This window comes from Lampetra planeri, unplaced genomic scaffold, assembly GCF_965212315.1.
Source record: "Lampetra planeri unplaced genomic scaffold, kcLamPlan1.2.h2 scaffold_1879, whole genome shotgun sequence".
NCBI classification, from domain to species: domain Eukaryota; kingdom Metazoa; phylum Chordata; class Hyperoartia; order Petromyzontiformes; family Petromyzontidae; genus Lampetra; species Lampetra planeri.
In genome coordinates this window covers 1-22,713 of record NW_027614626.1, presented here as the reverse complement: position 1 = coordinate 22,713, position 22,713 = coordinate 1, and the positions used below count along the sequence as shown (strand labels likewise).

The 22,713-nt window shown below is 44.7% G+C and overlaps 4 protein-coding genes across 4 annotated transcripts; 2 read left to right on the top strand and 2 right to left on the bottom strand.

The window, feature by feature from the left end:
• Positions 1-251: 251 nt before the first annotated feature.
• Positions 252-7,040, bottom strand: TMPRSS7 (transmembrane serine protease 7). The gene is made up of 18 exons (XM_078622945.1): positions 6,969-7,040; positions 5,760-5,964; positions 5,548-5,678; positions 5,403-5,470; positions 5,141-5,334; positions 4,346-4,381; positions 4,044-4,272; positions 3,729-3,853; positions 3,390-3,502; positions 3,191-3,297; positions 2,929-3,065; positions 2,642-2,749; positions 2,427-2,534; positions 2,230-2,346; positions 1,710-1,887; positions 1,343-1,611; positions 516-652; positions 252-413 (listed from the first exon to the last, which is right to left on the bottom strand). The coding sequence occupies exons 1-18, from the start codon at positions 7,038-7,040 to the stop codon at positions 252-254; spliced, it is 2,496 nt and encodes an 831-aa protein (XP_078479071.1).
• A 2,147-nt stretch (positions 7,041-9,187) lies between these two features.
• On the top strand, positions 9,188-12,551 carry LOC144740065 (transmembrane 9 superfamily member 1-like). The gene is made up of 8 exons (XM_078622946.1): positions 9,188-9,349; positions 9,635-9,766; positions 10,150-10,272; positions 10,350-10,708; positions 11,187-11,341; positions 11,417-11,602; positions 11,700-11,973; positions 12,158-12,551. The coding sequence occupies exons 1-8, from the start codon at positions 9,188-9,190 to the stop codon at positions 12,549-12,551; spliced, it is 1,785 nt and encodes a 594-aa protein (XP_078479072.1).
• A 984-nt stretch (positions 12,552-13,535) lies between these two features.
• LOC144740063 (uncharacterized) lies at positions 13,536-15,587 on the bottom strand. Its single transcript, XM_078622944.1, is given in 5 exon segments — positions 13,536-13,853; positions 14,257-14,397; positions 14,477-14,841; positions 15,181-15,406; positions 15,408-15,587. Coding segments are annotated over 5 exon segments (1,230 nt in total).
• Positions 15,588-18,588: 3,001 nt separating this feature from the next.
• Positions 18,589-22,710, top strand: IPO4 (importin 4; the record flags this gene model as incomplete). Its single annotated transcript, XM_078622948.1, is given in 19 exon segments — positions 18,589-18,654; positions 18,783-18,869; positions 18,983-19,062; positions 19,148-19,189; positions 19,294-19,423; positions 19,495-19,674; positions 19,754-19,819; positions 19,888-19,989; positions 20,088-20,171; positions 20,292-20,447; positions 20,585-20,638; positions 21,055-21,105; positions 21,107-21,165; positions 21,305-21,413; positions 21,594-21,723; positions 21,961-22,053; positions 22,056-22,073; positions 22,390-22,503; positions 22,631-22,710. Coding segments are annotated over 19 exon segments (1,701 nt in total), but the record flags the coding sequence as incomplete, so codon positions are not given.
• Between the last annotated feature and the right edge of the window lie 3 nt (positions 22,711-22,713).

Sequence of the window (22,713 nt, the reverse complement as noted above, 5' to 3'; positions counted from 1 at the left end):
CAGCAGATAGGAGCTGTTCAAGGCGGATTTATGGACCAAATCTGGCAACGTCATCAGTGAAAGAGTTGACCTACATTTATGAGGATAGTTTACCAAGAATATTTCTGTTCAAAATGTCTCATTTTTTGTCAGAATTTAAACTGCTTATCAGTAAAAAACAACAACAACAACAACACAGTTTCTACCGATGTGTTTATTATTTGATGTGTGAGCATTCAGACATCGGCTGGCGGTGGATGAAAAGGTTCATGTCAGCTGATATGGCTGTGGATCCAGGAGGTGAACTTGTTGACCCTGGTGTAAACCCCAGGTAAGTTAGGTCGGCCACAGCCTGCCCCCCAGCTGACGATGCCAATCAGGAACCAGCGCCCCCCGCCTGGCGCCTGACAGGAGAGAGGACCGCCTGAATCCCCCTGAGACACAGTTAACACACATAAAAGCCGAAATAAAGTGGAGCAAACGCTGAACAACGTCTAAGCCACTGATGTGGTGGCAGCAGTCAGATGAGAGCTCACCCTGCAGGCGTCCTTCTCCCCAGAGGGGACCCCAGCACACAGCATGCGGGGGGACACAGGGCCGTAGCTCTTCTTACACTCTGTCTGGCTCAGCACCGACACCTCTGCTTTTTGCAGCACCGAGGGCAGCACCTTGTCTGCATTTGTGGACAAAACCGGTCAGTAACAAACTAGAAACTTAGAGAGCACCAACCTCCTCCAAGCAGCTCGTTTCCAGCCATATTGTTATTTCCACCCAATATTGTCGTCCTGCACTCATTTGGTCTAAATTCACTGATCATCAAAACATGCCTTTAGCATTTCAAATAACATGGATCCTTAATAGTCAAATCATTAGCGACCTTATTACATAAATCTGTGTGCTATTTTTTCTTTTTGTTTTTCATTTTGTCTCAATGATAAAACAAAGAACCCTGTGCGGGCTCCGACCCCCAACCTTTGGGTAAGTACACAGACACATTAACCACTGGTCCACAGAGACAGTCCACTGCTGCTATTGTGGAGTTCTGGACACAGATGGTGAAAATGTCACAATGAGGAAGAATCCTTCAATAGATTCCTGGATCCAGACGGTTCCAGAAAACGACCAACATTTAATCATTGTGTCCTGGTCCATTATGAGTATTTCCTGAACATTTCATTAAAATTTGTTAAGAACCTTTCAGGCTACAGTGTCTTGCAAACAGACTAATGAAATGAAAACATAACCTCCTTGGTGGAGGTAATGAGGACCATAGACAGAACCACTGGTTCTGTGTGAATCGTCTCTTCATATGCCCTCCGACCTGTCTGAACCTATACCAGCCTGTGTCCGGGGAACAGCTCACCCTCCTCGGTGCGGTAGCCCCACCCAGTGACCCAGCAGCGATGGCGGTCAGTGACCGTGTGCGAGGCGCTCGGCAGACACACAGGTTGGACCAGCGAGCTGAGCGAGGGAGACCAGGGCTTTTTCAGCTGCAGCAGGGCGATGTCATAGTCAAACGTGTATGGGTTGTAATACTCGTGCAGCACAATCCGCCGGATCTCTGATATGTGTTTGGCACCACCCTGAGTCAGCATGCCAAGGTGGGCGCTCCAGTGGCGCGGGTCAGACAGCCTGCAGTCAGAGGATGGGGTCATGTTTGGGCTTGGAAACCACCTGTTATCTGTGTGTGTGTGTGTGTGTGTGTGTGTGTGTCAATCAGACGTACTGACCTCTCTCTGCCAAAGCAGTGGGCAGCTGAGATGAGCCAGTCAGAAGTGACAATAGAGGCGCCACAGTACAGGTTACCAGAGAAGTGGAGGCTGACCTGCCACGGCCACTCCCCCTCCACTGAGTCGACCCCACCCACAACGCGCTGGGTGATCTTCATCGGTGAGGGGCGACCGCAGGCTACACAGCACACAGTTTGTTCTTTGGCAAATTTGACTTTCTTTTTCTATCATTATTGACATTTGCAGGTTGTTCAGTTGCACTGTGTGTTAATTTCCAAATGAGCCTGCATATTTATTTATGTACTTAGAACTTTTCATTTTATAAATTAGTTAAATGTATTGCTTCATTTGTTTCTTTGTGTGTTTAGTCTTTGAAATCAATCATCTTTTGCTGCTCATGAATTAAAATAGTCACCATGTCACAAGAAAATATTTAAGTCTAAGAGCTGGTTGTTGAAGTGTGGACTGATGCAGTAGTTGGAGTTGTTGCAGATAAGGTGCTGTCAGGTTGTGAACCCACCACAGTTGTCCTCGTCACTGTGGTCCTGACAGTCGACAACATCGTCGCACTTGGCGTTCTTCTTTAGGATGCAGGAGCCGCTGCTGCACTGATGCCTGATTGCAGAGCAGGTCGTTTCTGTCAGAGGAGAACGTGTCTGTTGAGCTGTTGTTGAATAAGAGAGCAAACACTCTGAGTTTTTTAACGTGTAAAACTACCCTGAGTGCAGTTGAGCTCATCTGATCCATCCGTGCAGTCGGTTTCCCCATTGCACACAAACAACGGATGCAGGGGGCTGCTGCTGCCGCAGTTCTTTGTGGGTCGAGCTGTGAAGACATGAGGCATTTCAAATGAATAAAATGTAAATATCATCATGACCCCACAGGTACAGGATGTAATCCACTGATAACTGTGACAATATGTTGCAACTTACAGCAGAAAACCTCGTCGCTTTCATCCTGGCAGTCGTCCAGACCGTCACAGCGTCGACTCTTCTCCACACACAGTCCTGTGGAGCACAGGAACTGGCTCTCTGGGCAGGCTGGTGGACACGGGTGTGGGGTGAGCGGTCAACAAATGTTGAACTACAAAAATGAGGTGCATCACAACACGGTGCAATGTGTTTTCTAAATTAAGGTCATTTTCAGATGAACTCTTTGTCATCTGGGATCTTTGGTTTCCCTCTGTGCATCCTGGTGGTAATGGCAGCTGTGCACTTACGTTGACTGATATTGTAGCTGCTGTACGCTGCTTGAAAAGGCTGTTCTGAACTCCGTGAGCTGCAGCGAAACTCCACCTCAGGGCTGCCATCGGCGATCCGAAACACTGTGTGATGTCCCACGTAAGTACCGCAGTAACTGTAGGAAAGGGAAACAGTCGCCGTCAACACAGCTTGTCGTGATCTGATGTTTCTTCACATTATCAATGGTTGTTAGCGTGTGACTTTGCAGCCACAATAAAAGGTCATAATGTCTCAACATACATGTTCTCATTGACCTTCCACCAGCCGTGGTCACAACCCTTCATGTCTTTAGGTTTCAGCACATAGTTCTGGAAGTGCAGAGCAACTCCCATAGCTGATTTTGGTGTCTATAATAATAAAAACACAAGACATAGATAATAATAAAAAGACATTTGGACCACCAGTCGGTAAAACACACTCACTCAATGCAGGCGAGTACCTGAAACATCCAGGTACAGGAGCACTGAGGGGGCAGCAGGCTGGGGTGGAAGGGACTGAAAATGTGGCCGCTGATGTCGGACTCAGACTCCATCTCAATGTGAGACACACACACTGAGGAAGACCAGAACCAGACGCAACCAGTCAGCAGTTAAGATCAGACCAGCCTCTGCAGCTGCAACTTGAACTTTGCTGCTGTTGGTGTTTTAATGTGTTTTACTATATTTGTCCTATAATGATAATAATAATATAATGATGATGATAAATAAACAAAATAAATGAATCTGAAAAAAGTTTGTGAATCACTACAAGGTAAGAGAACTGTGTATATGTGACGCACTTTCCTCAGCGATGGCTTCGAAATGGCCTCTGAAACTCTTGTTGCCATTGGTCAACCTGAAGGACAGCAGCATGACATTGGAGGTCGACACCAGGGAGAAGGAGCTGGACACTGGTTCACACAACCTGCAGTCCAGAGCATCTCTGATAATTACAAGACTTGTACAAACACAGTAGCACAGATCAACAAGCCTGTTTGTTGTTCTTCTCTTCTTTAAAGTCCAGCACAGATGATTTGTCACGGTGGATGGACATAGTCTACAAGGTTTATGTCACGGGCAAACATCACGTTTTCTTCTGACGGAGGTGGACTCACCTGTGCAGAATGCGCCCTCTCATGGGCAGCAGGGCATCATACACAGTAAGTGCATCATTCACACAGTCGCTGGGCTCAATGAGGAACGACGTGACCGTCAGACGGATCAGAACACCAGGGCCAGCGGTCAGCTTCACATGGCAACTGACACCACCCCACGCTGAGAAGACATTCAATGGGACTCTGGCCCCGGGAAGGTTGGCATGGAGCTTATCGACACACTGTGAGCCTGGGAGAGAAAAGATGCATCCTAACAACAGAAATCCGTCTGATTAAACTTCCGTGTACTTGTTTAGGCTTACCTGCTGCATTTGATGTATAGTCCGAGCGCTGAACAGCTGCAACAAGACGAAAAGTCCAGCCAGACTTTATTTGCATATCATCAATTCACAACAACAGTTTTCTCATGACTATTCTAATAGAAACGTTCACATCAGCATCTCTTGGTGACAGAGGTGAGGAAAAACTTCCTGTAACAAGCTCAGAAACCTCAGATCCAAGGCATCCCGTGGATGGCCTTCTGCCTCGATCAGTTGGGCTGAAAAGAAGAGCAACAAGAAGAGACAGACAGACACACACACACACACACACACTGTGACATTTTCAGTCACTCAAAATGTCACAGAACCACACTCTACCATTCAAACACTGCACCCATTTCCGTCAAACTTGAAAGGCATCACTGGTGTGACACCAGCATCAAGTCTTTGTCATTTTTAAAGAATTTTTATTAGTTATTATGACTGACACAGGGAAAAGACCAGCTGTTCAGTCAAACATATTTTCTCCTTTATTGCCTGTTTCTCGCCTATTGAAGAGATTTGATTTAAATTAATTGATTTAATATAATAATAATAATAATAATAATAATAATAATAATAATAATAATAATAATAATAATAATAATAATAATACATTGATTTGATAAATCTTTGACTCCATAGTCAGTAAAGCGTTTGGAGATCCAACAGCCCATGCCAGCAAGAGGAACTCCACACAGACTGATCAACGATCAACTAGGTCTTAGCGACAGAGACAAGGAAAAACTTCCTTTTACACCCACAGAAACCTGTCTAAGTGTACTGTGGTACACCCACCGTTGATGAGGATGGAGTCTATATCCACTGGGAGACTCAGCAGATAACCTACAGATGTTCTGTTCTTCAGACTGGTGTGGACAGAGTCTCTGAGTATGACCCCTACACACTCCTCACACACTGGTGCGCTCTTCAGACGAGGAACCACAAACACCATCCAGAAATGCACCAGCACGCCTCCCTTATTGTTGTTACTGAATGAGAGAGGAGTGGTTAACACGGTGAATATCATGAGCGTGTGATGACAAACTGGTGCTGTTACCTCAGGTCTGAGATGACAGTGTGCTTGTACAGCCGAGCCACAGAGGAGGTCCTGTACACACTGCTGACCTGCAACAGCAGCAATGTGCATCAGCTGAGATCTTCAAACCTGCCTACATGTGGAACAGGGAGACACAAACACGTACCACATGTTGTATTTTGGTTGCCAGGGATACAAACTCATGGGACTCAGCATGACGGTACTCTGGGATGAATTCCATGTTAGCGACGCGAAACATTCCGGCAAAATACGCTCCACTGTTGCTTTCTCGTCGAACTGACAAATTCAAAATCACCAGGAGTCAGATGTGTAAACGTATTACATTTATTACTGATGGGCGGGGGGCTTTGCACTTACAAATATAGACCCACAGCAGCGACCACATGATCACCACCACCACAAAAACCACTGCAGCAATGATGATAGCCAGATGTTGGATGTTCAGCAGGCGAGCCCAGATTGTTTGGATCCCCGTCGACTTCCGTCTGCGTCTCCTGTACTTCCTGCAGAGCTTCTGCAAAGTGTGGTCCACTGTTGCCACCTCCACAGATACATCTGCAATCTGCCATCAGGGAAGAAGGAGGCAGGAGGGGAACACAATCTTACCATGGCATGAGCTCTAAATGACTTTTGCCCTTTCAAGTAGTTCAATACACCAGCTGTGATGGGGATGCGGTTTACGCTGCTGAAGTACTTTAACTCCAGCAAAGAAGTGTTGCACCCATCTCTTCACCAGAGTCTTTGTATCATCTCTGCAATAGACATCTCCATGTTCAGTTTTGTCTATTTTGTTGTGTGTTTCTCTCCCTGTGAATCATCCTTTTTTATATGCTATGCAAATCCATTGCATTATTATTATTATTATTATTATTATTATTATTATTATTATTATTATTATTATTATTATTATTATTATTATTATTATTATTATTATTATTATTAGAGAACCAGCAGCCTTACAATGGGCTAAAGTGCAGACTGGAGTACTCAAGTGTGTTGGATCTTTTGAGTCTTCAGAACTAGAAATGTAACAGAAATAGAACAACATACTTTGAACATTGATATAGCTGCTAACTGGTCAGCAGCAATGTAGGGCGCGGCCATGTGCAGCAGTCACCATCAGATGCAGCACTCATTGAGTTACCCAGTGCACATTCATTATTCATTCTGTGACATCCCATACTGTTCGACTGGCACTTAACCCATCACACACACCAAGACAAGGAGACATGAGCACATTATTCCAGTTTCAGTCTCACTTCATTGGCTTTCTGATCATTTCAAGATTGGTTTTAAAATATTGTATTACTTGTTTTTAAGGTTTTAAAGGCTTAGTGCCTCTTTATTGATGTGATCCTCTATTCATCCATACTCCTGCCAGAGCTGCGAGGTTAAGTTTGAACATTTGCCTGCTCATAGTGTTTATGGATGGATTAATGAATTGACCTGGCCGTAAACTTCTGAAGAGGGGAAAACATTGTCTGCTTTCCTTTTTACTCTATTTAAGAGTACTATCTAAACAAACTTATAAAAGAAGTAAAGTAAACTTGACACAGTGGTTCTTACGCTGGCAGCGTCCTGTTCGGATGCATCCTCATCTCCCTTTGTCTTCTTGTTCTCCTCACACTCTGTGCCCATCACACACGCATCCCTTTATACCGCCATCATCTAATTCCTGAATCCAGATGTTTAAGATCCATTCATGTTTTCAGTTCAGAAAAAAAATAGTTCCAAACAACGGGTAGCAGACTCGTAACAGACACACAAAGCAGACCGTGCCTATGATGTACAATCCACCTGGCATATGTAAACAGATCCTCCTGCACAGGTGAGCGATGGAGAAACCCAGAGCTTGCTGATGGCTGCACAAGCCCCCCATTCCTGTAGATAAGGTTTCATTCATTTACATCTACTGCTTCCTGCGTCATTGTGTTTGAATGTCAACAGCCCTCTGCCAGAAAAGGCATTGTAGGAAGCCAAATGGCAAGTTACGGAAACCACTGTACAACAACTTATGTTTATATTGACACTAAATGTGTCTGACTTGTTCTAAGTCAACAGGGACCTTTCAGCGTCCTAGGCAGTGCTTCTGAGGGGCTCTTTCATTACACACTCAACAACACAGTGGAATAAAATAAAATGCAAACTTGAATATAAAAGTTAGGTTAAACTTAAATATGTAAAGACAGATATTTTTGCTTCAACGATATACACTGAACAGGTAAGTGCTGGTTAATGTTTGCTGTAAACAACGGGCAAAATAGTGTGCAAATAATAATGAATGAATGAATGAATGAATATTACAATTACAATACACTATTTTTTTTAGCCATTGTCAAGTCGTCTCTCCTACTCTTATCTCACGTCAACATTTCTTAGTCATCCACTCCAGCTTGTGGCGCCCTAGACAAGCGTCGTCTAACCCAATACCGTTAAAGTCACAAAGAAGAAGAAGAAGAAGAAGAAGAAGAAGCACGAAGAAGACAGTTGGGGGCGTGTCTTGCCACCGCCCACCCCGGAAGTCTCTGGCCAGCCGTTGTTATTTTTATTGGAAAGGTGACGTGGTGTCGGCCCGGTTTTGTACACTGCTGAGGAACTTGTACCACTGGGTATGGACACAGTTCTCGTGTAGCCGCTCGGGGATTTATTGGAGCAATTTCCAAAATGATTTGCTAGAAATCTTTACGTTGAGCTCCAGTATCGACGCATACCGGAGCGGAGAGACCACTGGGGCCTGGAGTCCGAGGAATCCGGAGGAAAGGCAGGTTTTGTTGGCTCTGCAGCATCGAGGTACAGCATATTTTACCGGAGTCATTAGTGGTTTTCCCCGACACCTTCAGGGCTTAATATGAAATTGCAACGAGTATTTGTCAATTTCACATGTGTTCTTGTAGAAATGTGGGCCCCTCAGTGCCACAGAACCATAAATGATGGTACCTGACCTTCGTCTGACTGCAGTTACATGGCACAACACTCACTCATTTATTCCATGTTACAGTATTAAAGATTTTGCTTCATATTAATGATTCACAGCTTATTAGGTACCTAAATATCAAGCATGTAATGGAATTACAATCACAGTGTCAACAAAATGGCACATCATAAGACAGTGAGGGTGTCTTTCTCTGGAGTGATGTGTTAAATCATAAAATACAAAAAATAAGTTCATTAAATTCCCTTATACTGAGTCTATACTGGACATGACAGGTTATTGCATATAGTTGTTTTACCGGCATCTCCGGTCTGAAAGCCACACACCTTCCAAACTATTTAAGTGCATGAAAACATTCATGCTATTCACCAGGAGCACACGTTATTTTTCTGTGAACAAACTTCACGAAAATGTATGAACATTTTACTGAGCTTAACGTCACAATCCACCATGTCATCTCAGTTTGGATTCTAACTTATGAAGTTAATGCTTTGACAACATGTGACATGACATAAAGGCCACATGCTGCCACGTTCCATTAAATTGAAACGGAAGTGCACATCTTCTCCAGGAAATCAGTCCTTTACTTTAGAATGTAATCACACTCAGGAGACCCTGTTGTATGAAAACACCTTGAACGTTCTCACTTGGCCTACTGCAACGGATATTATGTCATGTCATTTATAATAGTACCATGCCCTCAAGTCTTCTGCTTTGTTACAATGTTGAGGTTGTGATCAAGCACAAGCTTATTCCTTCCTTATTTAAGTAAAAAACTGATGACACATCCATCTTTGCATCAGGGGTGATGCTGCGTGGAAGAGGACACCTGCCAGGTCGCTGCCAGAAGAGGATGGGTCTGCACTGCATCTTGATCATGTGCTTTTTCTCAGGCTGGGCAGTGGGCTACAAGCAGGGTGACAATGTGACCCTTTATGTCAACAAAGTGGGGCCTTATCATAACCCCCAGGAGACATATCACTACTACACGCTGCCAGTTTGCAGGCCGGACAAGGTCAGTCTTTGGTTTGTCAGTGTTTATCAGTGGGCTGTCAGGAAAAAGAGTAGAGATGGTATGTGTAGATGCCAAAGTGAGGGACAAAACCAGTGTCATAATAATTACAATAGAGATGCAAGGACCCACTGAAATGATCTGTTTACTACAGATTTACTACACACCTTTCAAACTGTTGCTCAACACTGAGAATGATGTGTTCTGAGCAGGGTTATTTGCTGGAAATGTATTTCGGACCCAGTGTGGACAAAAAGTGTGTCTGATGGTTTAATAATTCTTCTCTAGGTCAATCACAAGTCTCTGAGTCTGGGCGAAGTGCTGGATGGTGACAGGATGGCGGAGTCTTTATATCACATACGATTCAGAGAGAACATAGAGAAAAAAACTCTGTGCCAGCTCATTCTTTCAGAGAAACAGGTATTTGTTTACAGCAGACGGTTAATAAAAACAACCCCTTCTTTCATGATTGAAATAATAATAATAATAAAATAACGTTTGTGGATTTGTGTAATTGTTTTGAGGTGGATGGGCCCATTTCAAAATGCTTCTGTACATATTTTCAGCCTTCACGTTTCTGACATCATTGAAAATGAAAGTGATGGTGATGAGTTCCATGTGAATCCGTGTTTAATAATCTGTGTTCTACAAGCTGAAAGCTGAAAGTCCCCAGAGTTTGTCCTCATAATGTATATCACTTACAAACTAGAGCCAAAGTACTTTATTCTGACCCACCATGTCACAAATAACGCCATAGCAGGGTACGAAGCATTAATGCACAGGTTTGTGTGTGTGTGTGGTAGGTGGACCAGCTTCTTGAGGCCATTGAGGAGCTGTACTACTTTGAATTTGTCCTGGATGACATTCCAATCTGGGGTTTTGTAGGATACATAGAGGAGAGTGGTTTCCTGCCTCACAGCCACAAGGTAAATCTGTCGACGAGAGCGACTCCCAACTAGGTGTGGTCAGAGTTTTGTATCCTGAGTTCTGTCACCTCCAACAGGTGGGCTTGTGGACTCACTTGGACTTCAACATCGAGTACAACGGTGACTCTGTGATCTTCGCCAACGTCTCGGTGAAGGATGTCAAACCTGTCCCCCTGGAGGAGGGTTTGGGAGTCGCTGTGGGCGGTGTCGGTGTGGGTGGAGGGAGTCTTAGGGTGACCCACACCTACAGCGTCCACTGGTTTGAGTCCCCTCTCCCATACGCTCGCAGAGCCGAGCGTCTCAGAGACTACTCCTTCTTCCCCAAAACGCTGGAGATCCACTGGCTGTCCATCATCAACTCACTGGTGCTGGTGGTGCTGCTGCTGGGCTTTGTCATCATCATTCTCATGCGGGTCCTGAAGAATGACTTTGCCAGGTCAGTGGGCAAAACCCCGGGTCATTATATCGGCGGGCATGTGAGAGGATCCACATGTCATATTTGTAATATTTAATAGTCTTGCAGAAACACAAAGCTGTACACTGTACATGTGCTTCATGTTGACGGTATCATGACACGTTGTACACCACAAAATGTGTCAGTGAGTTGAAAAGAAAACACTGGCAGCCTTTTTCAGGTGTATTGCTTTTACTTTTTTCATTATTTTCATTTGATCATATAGTTCATAAGTATACGTTTACAATTTACAGTTGATCTCATGAATTAAGAATTTTCTGTGATATGTCCATGCGCACACAGACACACAAACAGAAGAAAAAGAAAATGAAGGGAGAGAAACAAAGGCTTATACATTATCTTTTTATCTTACTCAGCCTCTTAACATATAAATTGGATTTGGTTAGTTTCTTTTAATTGTATTTGATTTTACTTGATAACACTTCTCCCTCACCTACAGGTACAACGTGGAGGAGGAGGGCAGCTGTGACGATCTCGACCAGGGAGACAACGGGTGGAAGATTATTCACACAGACGTCTTCAGGTTTCCTCCCTACAAAAGTTTGCTGTGTGCCGTGCTGGGAGTCGGGGCTCAGTTCCTAACCCTCGCCACAGGTACGTAGAGATTCATCAACCCACACAGACGGACAGCAAGACGCGAACCCGATTGTGATTTCTTCTTTGCTGCAGGGATCATCGTCATGGCATTACTGGGCATGTTCAACGTGCACCGCCACGGTGCCATCAACTCAGCAGCTATCGTGTTGTACGCGCTGACCAGCTGTGTTTCTGGATACGTCTCATGCTGCTTTTACACACAACTCAACGGCCAGCGATGGGTGTGGAACATCATCCTCACCTCTTCTCTCTTCTCCGGTGAGATAATGTCCCTTTACCACCAGATGGTTCCAGCGCGACTCGTTAACGTGACTCCTTCTGATGGGTTTGTCTCATTCATCCTTCGTTCCCACAGCCCCTCTGTTCCTCACGTGGAGTGTGGTGAACTCGGTCCACTGGTGGAGCGGCTCCACTCAGGCTCTCCCAGCCACCACTGTGTTCCTCCTGCTAGGTGCCTGGGTGCTAGTGGGCTTCCCCCTAACCGTCATTGGCGGCATCGTTGGGAAGAACAGAGCCGGCAGCTTCCAAGCACCTTGCCGCACTCGAAACATCCCCCGGCAGATCCCTGCACAGCCCTGGTACAAGCGGGCCACTGTCCACATGGCCATTGGAGGTTTCCTGCCTTTTAGGTGAGCTGATTGAATCAACCTGGGTTGATGCTCCTTTTATGCATTGGTCTGATGCAGATCCTACGTGGACACTGGATGCCTTTGGTATGCCGCCGTTTTGATGCAGAAGCATAAATCAGGCTTTAGGTTAATCTGAGTGATAAAATAAAGTGATTTTCTTCTTTTCTTCTGTCACGTCCCCCAGTGCCATCTCAGTGGAGCTGTACTACATCTTCGCCACAGTGTGGGGCAGAGAGCACTACACCCTGTACGGCATCCTGCTTTGTGTCTATGCCATCCTCCTCTCTGTTGGCGCGTGCATCTCAGTGGCTCTCACTTACTTCCTGCTTTCCGGCGAGGATTACCGATGGTGGTGGCGGAGCGTGCTGAGCACTGGCTCCACTGGCCTCTTCATCTTCGTCTACTCTGTGTTCTACTACAGGAATCGCTCCTCGATGAGCGGCCTGGTCCAGAGCACAGAGTTCTTTGGCTACTCTCTGCTCACAGCGCTGGTCTTCTCGCTGATGCTGGGCAGTGTGTCGTTCTGGGCCTCGCTGGCTTTTATTCGCTACATCTACCGTAGCCTGAAGATGGACTAGGCAGGAAACGTATGCACACACACACCTCTACACGTATTCCTCGTAGCAGACAATGACAGTCTTCATTCTACTCTTGCGCTTACAGTCCCACTGGATTAATGGGAGAATCAGGGGCCTTTGTTTCACAGGAATTAAAGATGGAAAATGAAGGGGACTCATGTACCAAGGGATTAATAAGGGATTCTGCGTTACTATAGGGATGATTGTGTGTCCCATCAGGAGAGAATGGGTTGAATGATCAGCATGATGAGGGCTTGCTACATCTGCTGGCTACAGTCTGGAGTTTCACCTCAGAACAGAAATCTACATACGCAGCTCATTTTACAGGTGAAGGAGATAAGGAGCTGTTCTATTCTAGAGAAATTTTTTGCACCGGTCCTGCAGGAGACAAGATGCCTTTTAGAGAGTAAAGCTGTTGTTGCATGTTGGTGATGGGAGCAATATTATTGAAGTCTATGATGATCAGCATAGACGGATTTGTGTTCCAATGTAAATAGTCTTTTGAAATAAAATACCTTTTATTACCAGAGCATGTGTTTTTATTATTTTTCTGTTAAATTCAGCCCACCCCCCCCCACCCCAAGTTTACTGTAATGCTGATTGGTTTTAAATCAAACAGACGTGAAGACATGTTTAAGTTGCCACATGAACATGTATTTGTAGAAAAAAAAAATGCACTGAATGGGTGCAAAGATGTTACCTGTACTTTGCCAGTTCCAAAAAACAATGTAATGCAAGATAATTCACCCATTTGACTCCATCTTGCCTTACCAAGCACAAAGAACACACCAACATACATTAAATAGTTGTATATAAAAATAAACTTCAGGGTAAAGGGCAAGATACATGTGAAAAGGAGTATGAACAAGGCATATGTTCACCCAGTTCGGAAAAAAAAAAGCACCCAGTAACAGGAAACAATATAAACAATACTGGGTTTGTGTAACGAGTACTACTGGCTGACGTTGTTGACAATCACTCCGTTTAAGGAGCGGCTGGCCCCGTCCTTGTGGTCCAAAACTCGTGTCCTGCTCGGTGGTGCTGGCTGGGGGTGAATGCACTGGGGTTGAACTCATAATGGCCGACACCTTGAGGAACAGACCATCCGGTTGCTTGGGGTCTGCCAGGTGCAGCGGGCTGGGTTGAACCGGAGGGCCATGAAGGGTAGCCAGCAGATCCAGCAGTGTTCCCCATGGTGGCCAGATAGAAGGCCAAGTTCTGAGGCGCCGTCTTCTTGAAGGATGCATCCATCATGTGGTGGTTGTAGTGCTCCTTCAGCTGGGGGTGGGCTTCTCCCTGATACTACAACAAAATATTGCTAAGTCAATACCAAAGAACATTTCATGTTGCTCAGTGTTACGTCTCGCCTTTAAAGCGCTAACCAGACTATGGTTAGGCCTCCATTATGGACGAGTTTCTCTTTGTCCATGCCACTGTCTCACTGTTATCAGGTTAGCAGGACACCAGGGCTGGACAGCTATTGGATTCCACATGCCAGAAATGGCTCTTTTCCACAGGTACAATGGGATTGTGAGGTGTTTCCACACAATTCTAAGGCTATACGCACACAGCTATACGTCACATTCTTATTGGTGGCAAAGAAAGTGACATTCACTAAAACCTCAGAAACCAGCAGCAGAACTCCAACATAACATTTTGTCGCAATAATTCCTCCTTTATGAAAATACCAAATGAGACGACTTACTGTTGGAACGTGGTTGCGGATGTTGTTGAGGATTGTTCCACTAACAGGGCTGCTCTTGGTGGTGTAGCGCTCTGACACCCAGTTGGTGTCCTTCTGGTGCCGCCTCAGCTTCATCCTCCGATTCTGAAACCAAGTCTTGACCTACAAACAAACAAGGGAGTTATTTTTGTGCTTGGGAATTTGGGAGGAGGGGGGGGGTACATGACTGCACTACACTCACCTGTTTGTAAGTGAGCCCGGTGAGTTCTCCCAGGTTCTTCATCTCTGCTGGGGTGAGGTACCTCTGCACACTGAAGCGCTGAACAAGCGCGTTCATCTGGCTCTCGGAGAAAGCAGCTCGCACCTTCCCTTTAGGGTTATCCTCAGTGCTTTGTTTCTTTGGGGCAGGTAAAGGTGTGTGTACAGAGAGGCAGCTGGTGTCCTTATTTCCTGCATCCGTAAAAGGCTGTGGTTCCCCCACCAAAGAACTGGAAACATCTTCGCTGTGATCTGGGCTCCTGCTGTTTGTCTCTTCATCAAGCTCCTTCTTGGTCCATGTACTGGGGTCAGGTAGAACTTCTTTGCTACTTCCAAAACTCCAGGAATCTGATGGAAACCGTGAAAGGAGTTTAGAAGTCTGGACGATTCCTTGTATTGTGCTCCAAGCGAAACTCACTTTTGTGCAATTCTCAAATGTTATCGCAAGATGTCGCTAGTAAGCACCAGTTAATGCGCCTTGTGCGTGGTAATCAAGAAACATCAAGCAGAATGGAACAAAGTTCGCAAGTAATGGCGGAAATTTTAGCCCCTGCATTCTAAATTGCACAAGCAAGTTTCTACACGTTAAATATAACTTGTACACCGGGACAGCAATTTCGGCTTTGTCACCAAAGTAGAAAAGTACAAGCTGGCTGTAGCGCCATGCTAGCTGTAGCCACCACATACCCGGGGAAACATGTGCTTCGGAGTCACTGGTTGAATCGCTCCCGGCCCGCCGCGGCTCGTCGGTCCTCGTATCGTAAGCGGCTGGATGTGTTCCGGCCAGGATCAAGCGGCCTTTCTGGGTATCGGTGAGGTAGACAACACCGGAGCCTTGGTAATGACAATGGCCGTTGACGACGCGCTGCTCTGGGCTGCCAGGTGGAGACTCTTCCCGCGTCCTGGGGGTGGTGGGCGTAGTAGACCTGCGCCATTCCGGGATTGTAGTTGCTCAAATCCGTGACCCCGGCGTCAGCCCACCCGGACAGGTTACCGTGGGTTTGCTCTGGTCCCGGTTGGTACACAAGGCCGTAGGCGTAGGCACGATAAGACGGGTTGTAGTTGTAGCCTATCTGCGTCTTCCATTCTGCCATTTCTCTGGCAGGTTCGTTCGTTCGAATACAATAAAAAAAAATAAAAAGGCAAAACACAAGAAAAGTTCAAATTAACGGGATAATAATGGCATAAAAATACCCAGGCAGTGATCAAACTGTGACCCCCAAACCACCAGCACCCATCAAACAAACCCAATTAAACCACAGTGGTTGTGTGAGTTTTTAAGGAGTGTCCGCTGTGGGCTGGGAGGGGATGTGTGTGTCAGGGAGCCAATCTCTGGGTCCAGCCGTCAGACGGGTTCTGCCATTGGCCACCACTTTAATGTTCTTTCAAATTTGGACAAAAGAAAGCAAAGCTGAAAAAGACCAATTGAAATGCATGTATGTAATTTATATGTACAGCTGTGAAAAACAAGTTGACTCTCTTTACTATAAAATCAATGAGTTGAATAAAATAGAACGGGTAAGACTAAGAAAACAAATGGTGCAAACATAAACTTTATGATTAGATGTGTGACTGAGCCAACAACATATTAAAAGGCAGGAAGGCTATAAAACATACTTCAGTGGACTTGCAGAGAAACAACTGGGCAACATCATAAAACACAAGGAAGTTATCAGAGTTGGAATGGGATTTAGTATTCAGTGTTGTGTCAATACCCAACTGATCTGTCAACGCAGCATGTTCAAGTGACTCTCATTAAATAGAACGAATGCAACTACAAACCGGCACCTGTTACAGAAAGCAGTTGTAGTGAGTTAATCCTGAAATGTGGAAACACTCATGTTTAACTGACAGAAATCTAACCAAATGTATTACATGTTTTCTGTGTTTGAATTTATATCACTGACAGGTTTATTTGTAACTGTGCTGACCACAAAGTCATGCAGACCTGTTCATCCAGTAAAAGGACATAGATTTGTCGGAATAGTTGTGGATGGTGTTTATAGTGGCTCTTTAATGTGTGGCAGAATGGATATAACTGCAATATACAGACATGCACCAACTTTATGGGCTTATACAAAGGTTAAGTAGTAGCCAGCTTTGTGTTGATTGGAAACAAATTTCCATCAGATGGATGTTGGCCAACAGTGGCTCAAAGGGTGTTTGTGTAATCTGTTTTAAACTCCACATATTATCATTAGAACACATGGATAGCATATGCAGATAGTTATCAACCAACACCAACCTAACCAGTACATTTTATCAATGGTATCAGGAAGCAAACAGCACAGCCTGTCATTTCAGCACACAGGCTTTATCACTCCTTACTTTTTGTCTGTGGATATCCTTTTAATGGAATGAATAATGCTGTACTCATGAGCTCAACCACAGATCAGGATATCTAGGTCACAATCTTAAATAGTTGACAAACACTGACATGTCATAATCAGCAGTATTTTTCTGCTAAATGTAAACTGAATGTAATGGATCCACAAAAAAATGAGCTCAGTATTTTACCTGCCCAAGTTGTGCACAACACAAACATGAAAAGTCAGAGTTGGACATGTTGACACAAACTCTTGATGTTGATTTGCATTCTCTTTCACAAAGATGTTTAGATTAGGCTGCACGTTATCCTTGACGCAGCTGTTTGTGTTACCCCTCATCAGTTATATTGACATGGTAACGATGCACTTTGTGGTGAAGTAATGTGATGACAATGAGCTTAACAGGCTCATTTGCATTTCTACTGATCTCTGACTGGACCAGGTGTGTTGATGCTGACGGGTGGGTGGGCCTGCACTGGGTGGTGGTCTAGGTGGATCAGCACTAATATCAGAAGACTACAGATAGGTGACCAGGCAAGTAATCTGAAGTTGATACTGTTATCAATATATTACATCAAATCGACATCAAACCTTTCAAGCAACCAAGCAATTCCATTTGCCGATGAGTAAACCAGCAAGTTACCACAATGCTGACGACTGAAACTTTTCACAGACGTATAGACTTGAACATGATTTAGCATTTTACAATTTATTTTTTGTTTCTTCTTGTTCACATCATATATCGTTTCTATCTGTATGTTTAGCCACCATTAAATACTGCTCTTTGCTGTCTGCAGTAGTTTTGTGATGACCCCTGTCTGGTTTTCTTCTTCTGTTTGATTGCAGCTTGAGGCTAAAGAATTGTTTTCAGCAATGAGAGCTTTTGTTAAAAGGCGTGAGACAATCAGCACCAATGTATTGAGAAAGCAGTTGATCTCTGATGGGTCTTCCCTCAGAGCTCCACCTCTCTTCGATTGACCGTTTGTTCAAACTCCTGTTGAGTTGAGTCAGTTTGATCTTTATATTATATTACATTGACTGACATTATCAATATCTTTAATTGATTATTCTGTTTTTGACAGCTTTTTGTTGTAAATGACTACAAAAAGGTTTAATGGTCAAGAGGAACACAGTTCAAGTGCTGACAAAAAGGAGAGGCAAAAAAGTTGAATCATCCTTCAAAACATCTGCTTGTTATGTCTGCTGTATTGACAGATCAATCTATTTCAACTGCTGAAAAATCTAATAATTTTTCAAATCATCTGCTTAAATTTCAGGAGTGCCACATCATGTGCATACAGCTCATCACCTGAACACCACAGCCTGGATAAATATCCGCTATAATATAATTTAACATTCATTTCAACATTAATGACATTAGTGCCACACAGGCAGGCTTAGCAGATGTCTGTGTCTCTGCATAAAGAATGTATAATTACAATAAACTCTGTTAGTGAATGTCAATTACTGATGCAGATATAGTTTTCAACCCTGATGGTTGCAGTATACCCTCCTTGCCGATAGAGGCGCTGTGCGTTCACCCTGCCCTGAGCAGGCTGATGGCCGCAGGTCCCTTTAACGCAACTCACGTGGACCTGCTGTGGTTCTGCCCCGCGTGCTGACAGCACGGCACCGTGGTACCGAGTTGGATCGCCGCAAGTTTGCCAGCGATTTAACCTGCTTTATTCCCGCAAAGACTCTTGTCGTTTAGGACACCGCCAGGAATATTCACCCAAATATTGAACGGTGTCACCCTCGACGTGCTGACATGTCCCAAGAACTGGAGCAAATCCTGTCGCAGCTGACGCAGCCGGACAATGCGGTTATTCAGCAGGTAACGGCTGGAAACCGGCAGCTGGAGTTAGCTAGCTAACATGGTTTATCTCCGGTGACAGTAGATGAATCTACATGTCAGCTGTCAATCATGTGTTGTTCTAATGCTGGTCTAACGTCTCCACTCAGGCTACAGCCCAGCTGAAACAGGCTTTTAAAGACCCAGCCATCATCCCGGCACTGTGTGCTGTCATGAGTGGCTCCCAAAACCCACAGGTACTGTGTGGTGTTAGTGGGAGGACAGTTTTATCTTTATCACACTGTGTGTGAGAGAAAGAGGGAACAGAGTCCAGCCATCCTTTGTAAAACACCCCACCTCCTTCCTCCAGATCCGCCAGTCAGCTGCAGTGATGCTGAGGCTCAGAGTGAAGAAACACTGGAAGAAGATCAACCCTGCTGACAGAGAAAGGTGTGTGCTTCGCCACAGAGAAGGCAGTTTTCACCCCAGAAATGAAGTCAAACGCTGGTTCTCATTTTCACCTGTCTTTTTCTAGTCTGAAGGCAGTGGTGTTGCAGGCCTTTATGCAGGAAACAGAGTAAGCTGTGTTTCTCTCAACGCAACAACAACAACAACAACCTAAGACACATGTGATCTGTCAAACCTCATCTCTGAATGACTCTTCACTGCTGTGTGCTGCAGACACACCGTGCAGCACTCCCTCTCTCAGCTGTGTGCGGTGATGGTCAAACATGAGACACCTGACCGCTGGCCCGCGCTTCTGCAGCTCCTCAGTCAGTCCACCAAGAGCTTAGATGCTCATGATAGACAGGTACACAATTTCAATACTATTGTTTTCTCTATCTCTGCTAAGAGTTACTAAGATGCTCCTTTTTTCTCTAGGTTGGTCTCCTGCTCCTGAACAAGGTGATTGAGTCCAACCCGGAGCCGTTCAAGCCTCACTACAGCCAGCTGCTGCAGCTGTTCAGTACTGTCCTGAAGGACCACAACAACCCAACTGCCTTGTATTACTGTATCCTCACCCTCACAGCCATCACTGCCTACACCGGCTCTGAAGAGATGGTGAGACAGAGTTGAGATTTTTCATCCTTTTGGTCACATAAACATCGTAGACACTTTGTAATAATATGTTGCCCTGCAGAACCAAATGCGTTCCATCATCCCGAGTTTGATCCTCGCTCTGAAACATCTCATTAAGGCAGATCAGGTAAACTTTTTTTTTAACAACTGTACTTCACAGTGAACAATAAAATGACACTGTCTGCTTGTACACAGAGCCAAGCCAGCGAGGCCATGGAAGTGTTCAATGAACTCATGGAGAGTGAGGTGTCCATCATCGTACCTCATATATCTGACATCGTTCACTTCTGCTTGGAGGTAAGAGCGGATTGCCTGTGTTCCCTTTCCTTCTCATTTAGAATGGCTGAACAGTTCATCGATGACACTGTCAACAACACGTGTTGTGTTTGGGTCAGGTGGGCAGTGACACCACACTGAGTGACTCTCTGCGCGTCAAAGGTCTCTCTTGCATCGCCTTTCTGATCAAGTTGAAGAGCAAGGTAGAACTCTCCGTTAGCTGGAGCATGTTCATATTGATGAACAGCTATCAAACAGCAAATGAATGTGAAATTTGTTGTGGTGTTGAAACAATTATCTTAATAAAATGTTTTCCTTTGTAGGCTGTTCTGAAGCAGAAGCTGTTGAACCCCATTCTGCAGGTCATATTCCCTGTTCTGACTGCAGCACCCCCTCCTGGTGAGGAGGACCCAGAGGATGAGGAGGACGACGACTGTGCTGGCACAGACAATGACAATCCCAAACACAGTGCTGCTCAGGTGTGGAAGGGGTTCAGCTCAGTTCATTGTGTTCTTGTGTAGTTCATAATCCCTGTTGCAGAAATGTAAGAAATTTCACTGTTGGTTTCAAGTGAAGGTTAACATGTTAAATTGTGTGTGTGTGTATAAATATGCAGATTATTGACACAATGGCGCTCCATATGCCCCCAGAGAAACTGTTCCAACATCTGGTAAGTCATCCAGATGCTCATCTTGGGTTAAAGCCAAATAACTTTCATCATATACTCATTTTACATTGCACTGGGCGTTATCTCGGCATTTTTGAATATATTTCTAAACAAGATATAATGCGGGAGAATATTGCTTGCATCAATGTTATTGTTGTCCCGTTTGTGAACATTTGAAAGACAGAATCTTTTGAGTGAAACCGTATTGTCAAACATGTTAAAACCTGTGTTCATCCCCGCCATTCCCTTATGACATTTCTAAAATGTTAAAATATCCATATTTGTCAAGTATCGCCATTCAGCTAAAATATTAAGATACGACTTTTAGTGGATGTCGCCCTCCTGTTAAATTATCAGTTGGTTGAAGAGTGTTGACTGAATTCTGTGATTGACTCTGTGATGTGGAACTTGTGCATCAGATGCCCCTCACTCAAAGCTGCCTCACCAGTAAAGACCCCTATCAGAGGAAGGGGGGGCCTCATGTGTCTTGCTGTGTTGGCTGAAGGATGTGCTGATCATATACGCACCAAGTACGTTGGGTTCATACTGTAAGAAGTGCATACAAGCCAAAAGAAGTTGTGCTCTTTCTGGGATGACATGTTGTCTCTGTGAGATGTTGACCAAAGACAAGATTTCTGTTCCCCTGCTTGTCTGTGTGTGCTCCTGGAGGATGTTGTCCTCAGTGCTTCAGACCGTTTGCCAGAGTCTCTCTGACAGCAACCAGGTGGTTCGCAGTGCCAGCCTCTTTGCCCTCGGACAGTTCTCTGAACATTTACAGGTCAGGCGGCGCACACACTATAGCCTCCATTTGGAGTATTGTACTGTATTTTAGTTTTGTTTGAAGTTCTTTGGTCTGATATGTAAAGAAGTGGAATTATGGTTTCACAGAGCAAACAAGTTCTAATGACAAGAATGAAATAAATGGACATATTTGTTTCTTTCTCTCTCTGATTCACAGCCTGAGGTGAGTAAGTATTGTGCTGAGTTGATGCCTCTGTTGCTGGGCTACCTGTCTTCATTGAACCAGGCCAAGGTGGGCCACGTCACAAAGGCATTTTATGCCTTAGAGAACTTCATGGAGAACTTAGGTAAGTTACACGGTCACACCAAACCATACATTTATGTAATACAGATGTGGACAGATGTGTTGGTACCCTTATAGCGCCGTGGTCTCATGTACACTTACATAACATAAACCTTTGTTGTCCCACAACTGGCAACTTTACAGTTTACATTCATTACATTCATGTATGTAGAAAATATATTTTTGGAGAAAGATTCTGACAAGTAACTGCATCCTTTAAATCTTCTGTTTTTTTTTTAAGGAGCTGATATTGAGCCCTACCTGCCCACTCTGATGGAAACCATGTTGTCTGCCCTCAACAGCACCGACAGCCTCAAGATAAAAGAGCTGACTGTGTCGCCATTGGTGCCATAGGTACAGAGATGACAGATCTGTATTTGTTCAACAACAACAACAACAACATAAAAATCACAGATCACATCATAGAACATCTTGAATTATCTTATTTTAAGCTTTTGTCCAGTCGGGTTCAGGTGTATCCACTAAAGTGTTTTAGTGTTTATTTATGAACCCGGGTCCCAGATTGAATAAATCTGAAGACGCCACCATTTGTGTGTGTGTGTGTGTGTACAACCTACACGCATCTTTCCTGAGCCGTTAACACCACTTTTACCTCGTCCCTCGACATTACTTCCTTCCTGAGAATCACTGTGTATCCCTGTCTCATCAGCTAATGCTGCCAAGGAGTTGCTGGTTCCATACTTCCCTCCGGTTATTGACAGCCTGAAGGGTTTCCTCACCTCCACCACTGAGGAAATGAGGTCTCTTCAAACCCAGTCACTGGGTATGTGTGTTTCCATTTGCACCCTGTCTCACCATATGGCTGGTTCAAGTTGCCCTTAAATTTCATTTCATCATCAGCATAAACGAATGTATTCTTATATTTAGTTCTGTTTTTGTTGTTGCCAAAGATACACTCTCTGTGCTGGCTCGCACCATTGGCAAAGACGTCTTCAGCCCGCTGGCTGCAGAGTGTGTTCAGCTGGGCCTCAAC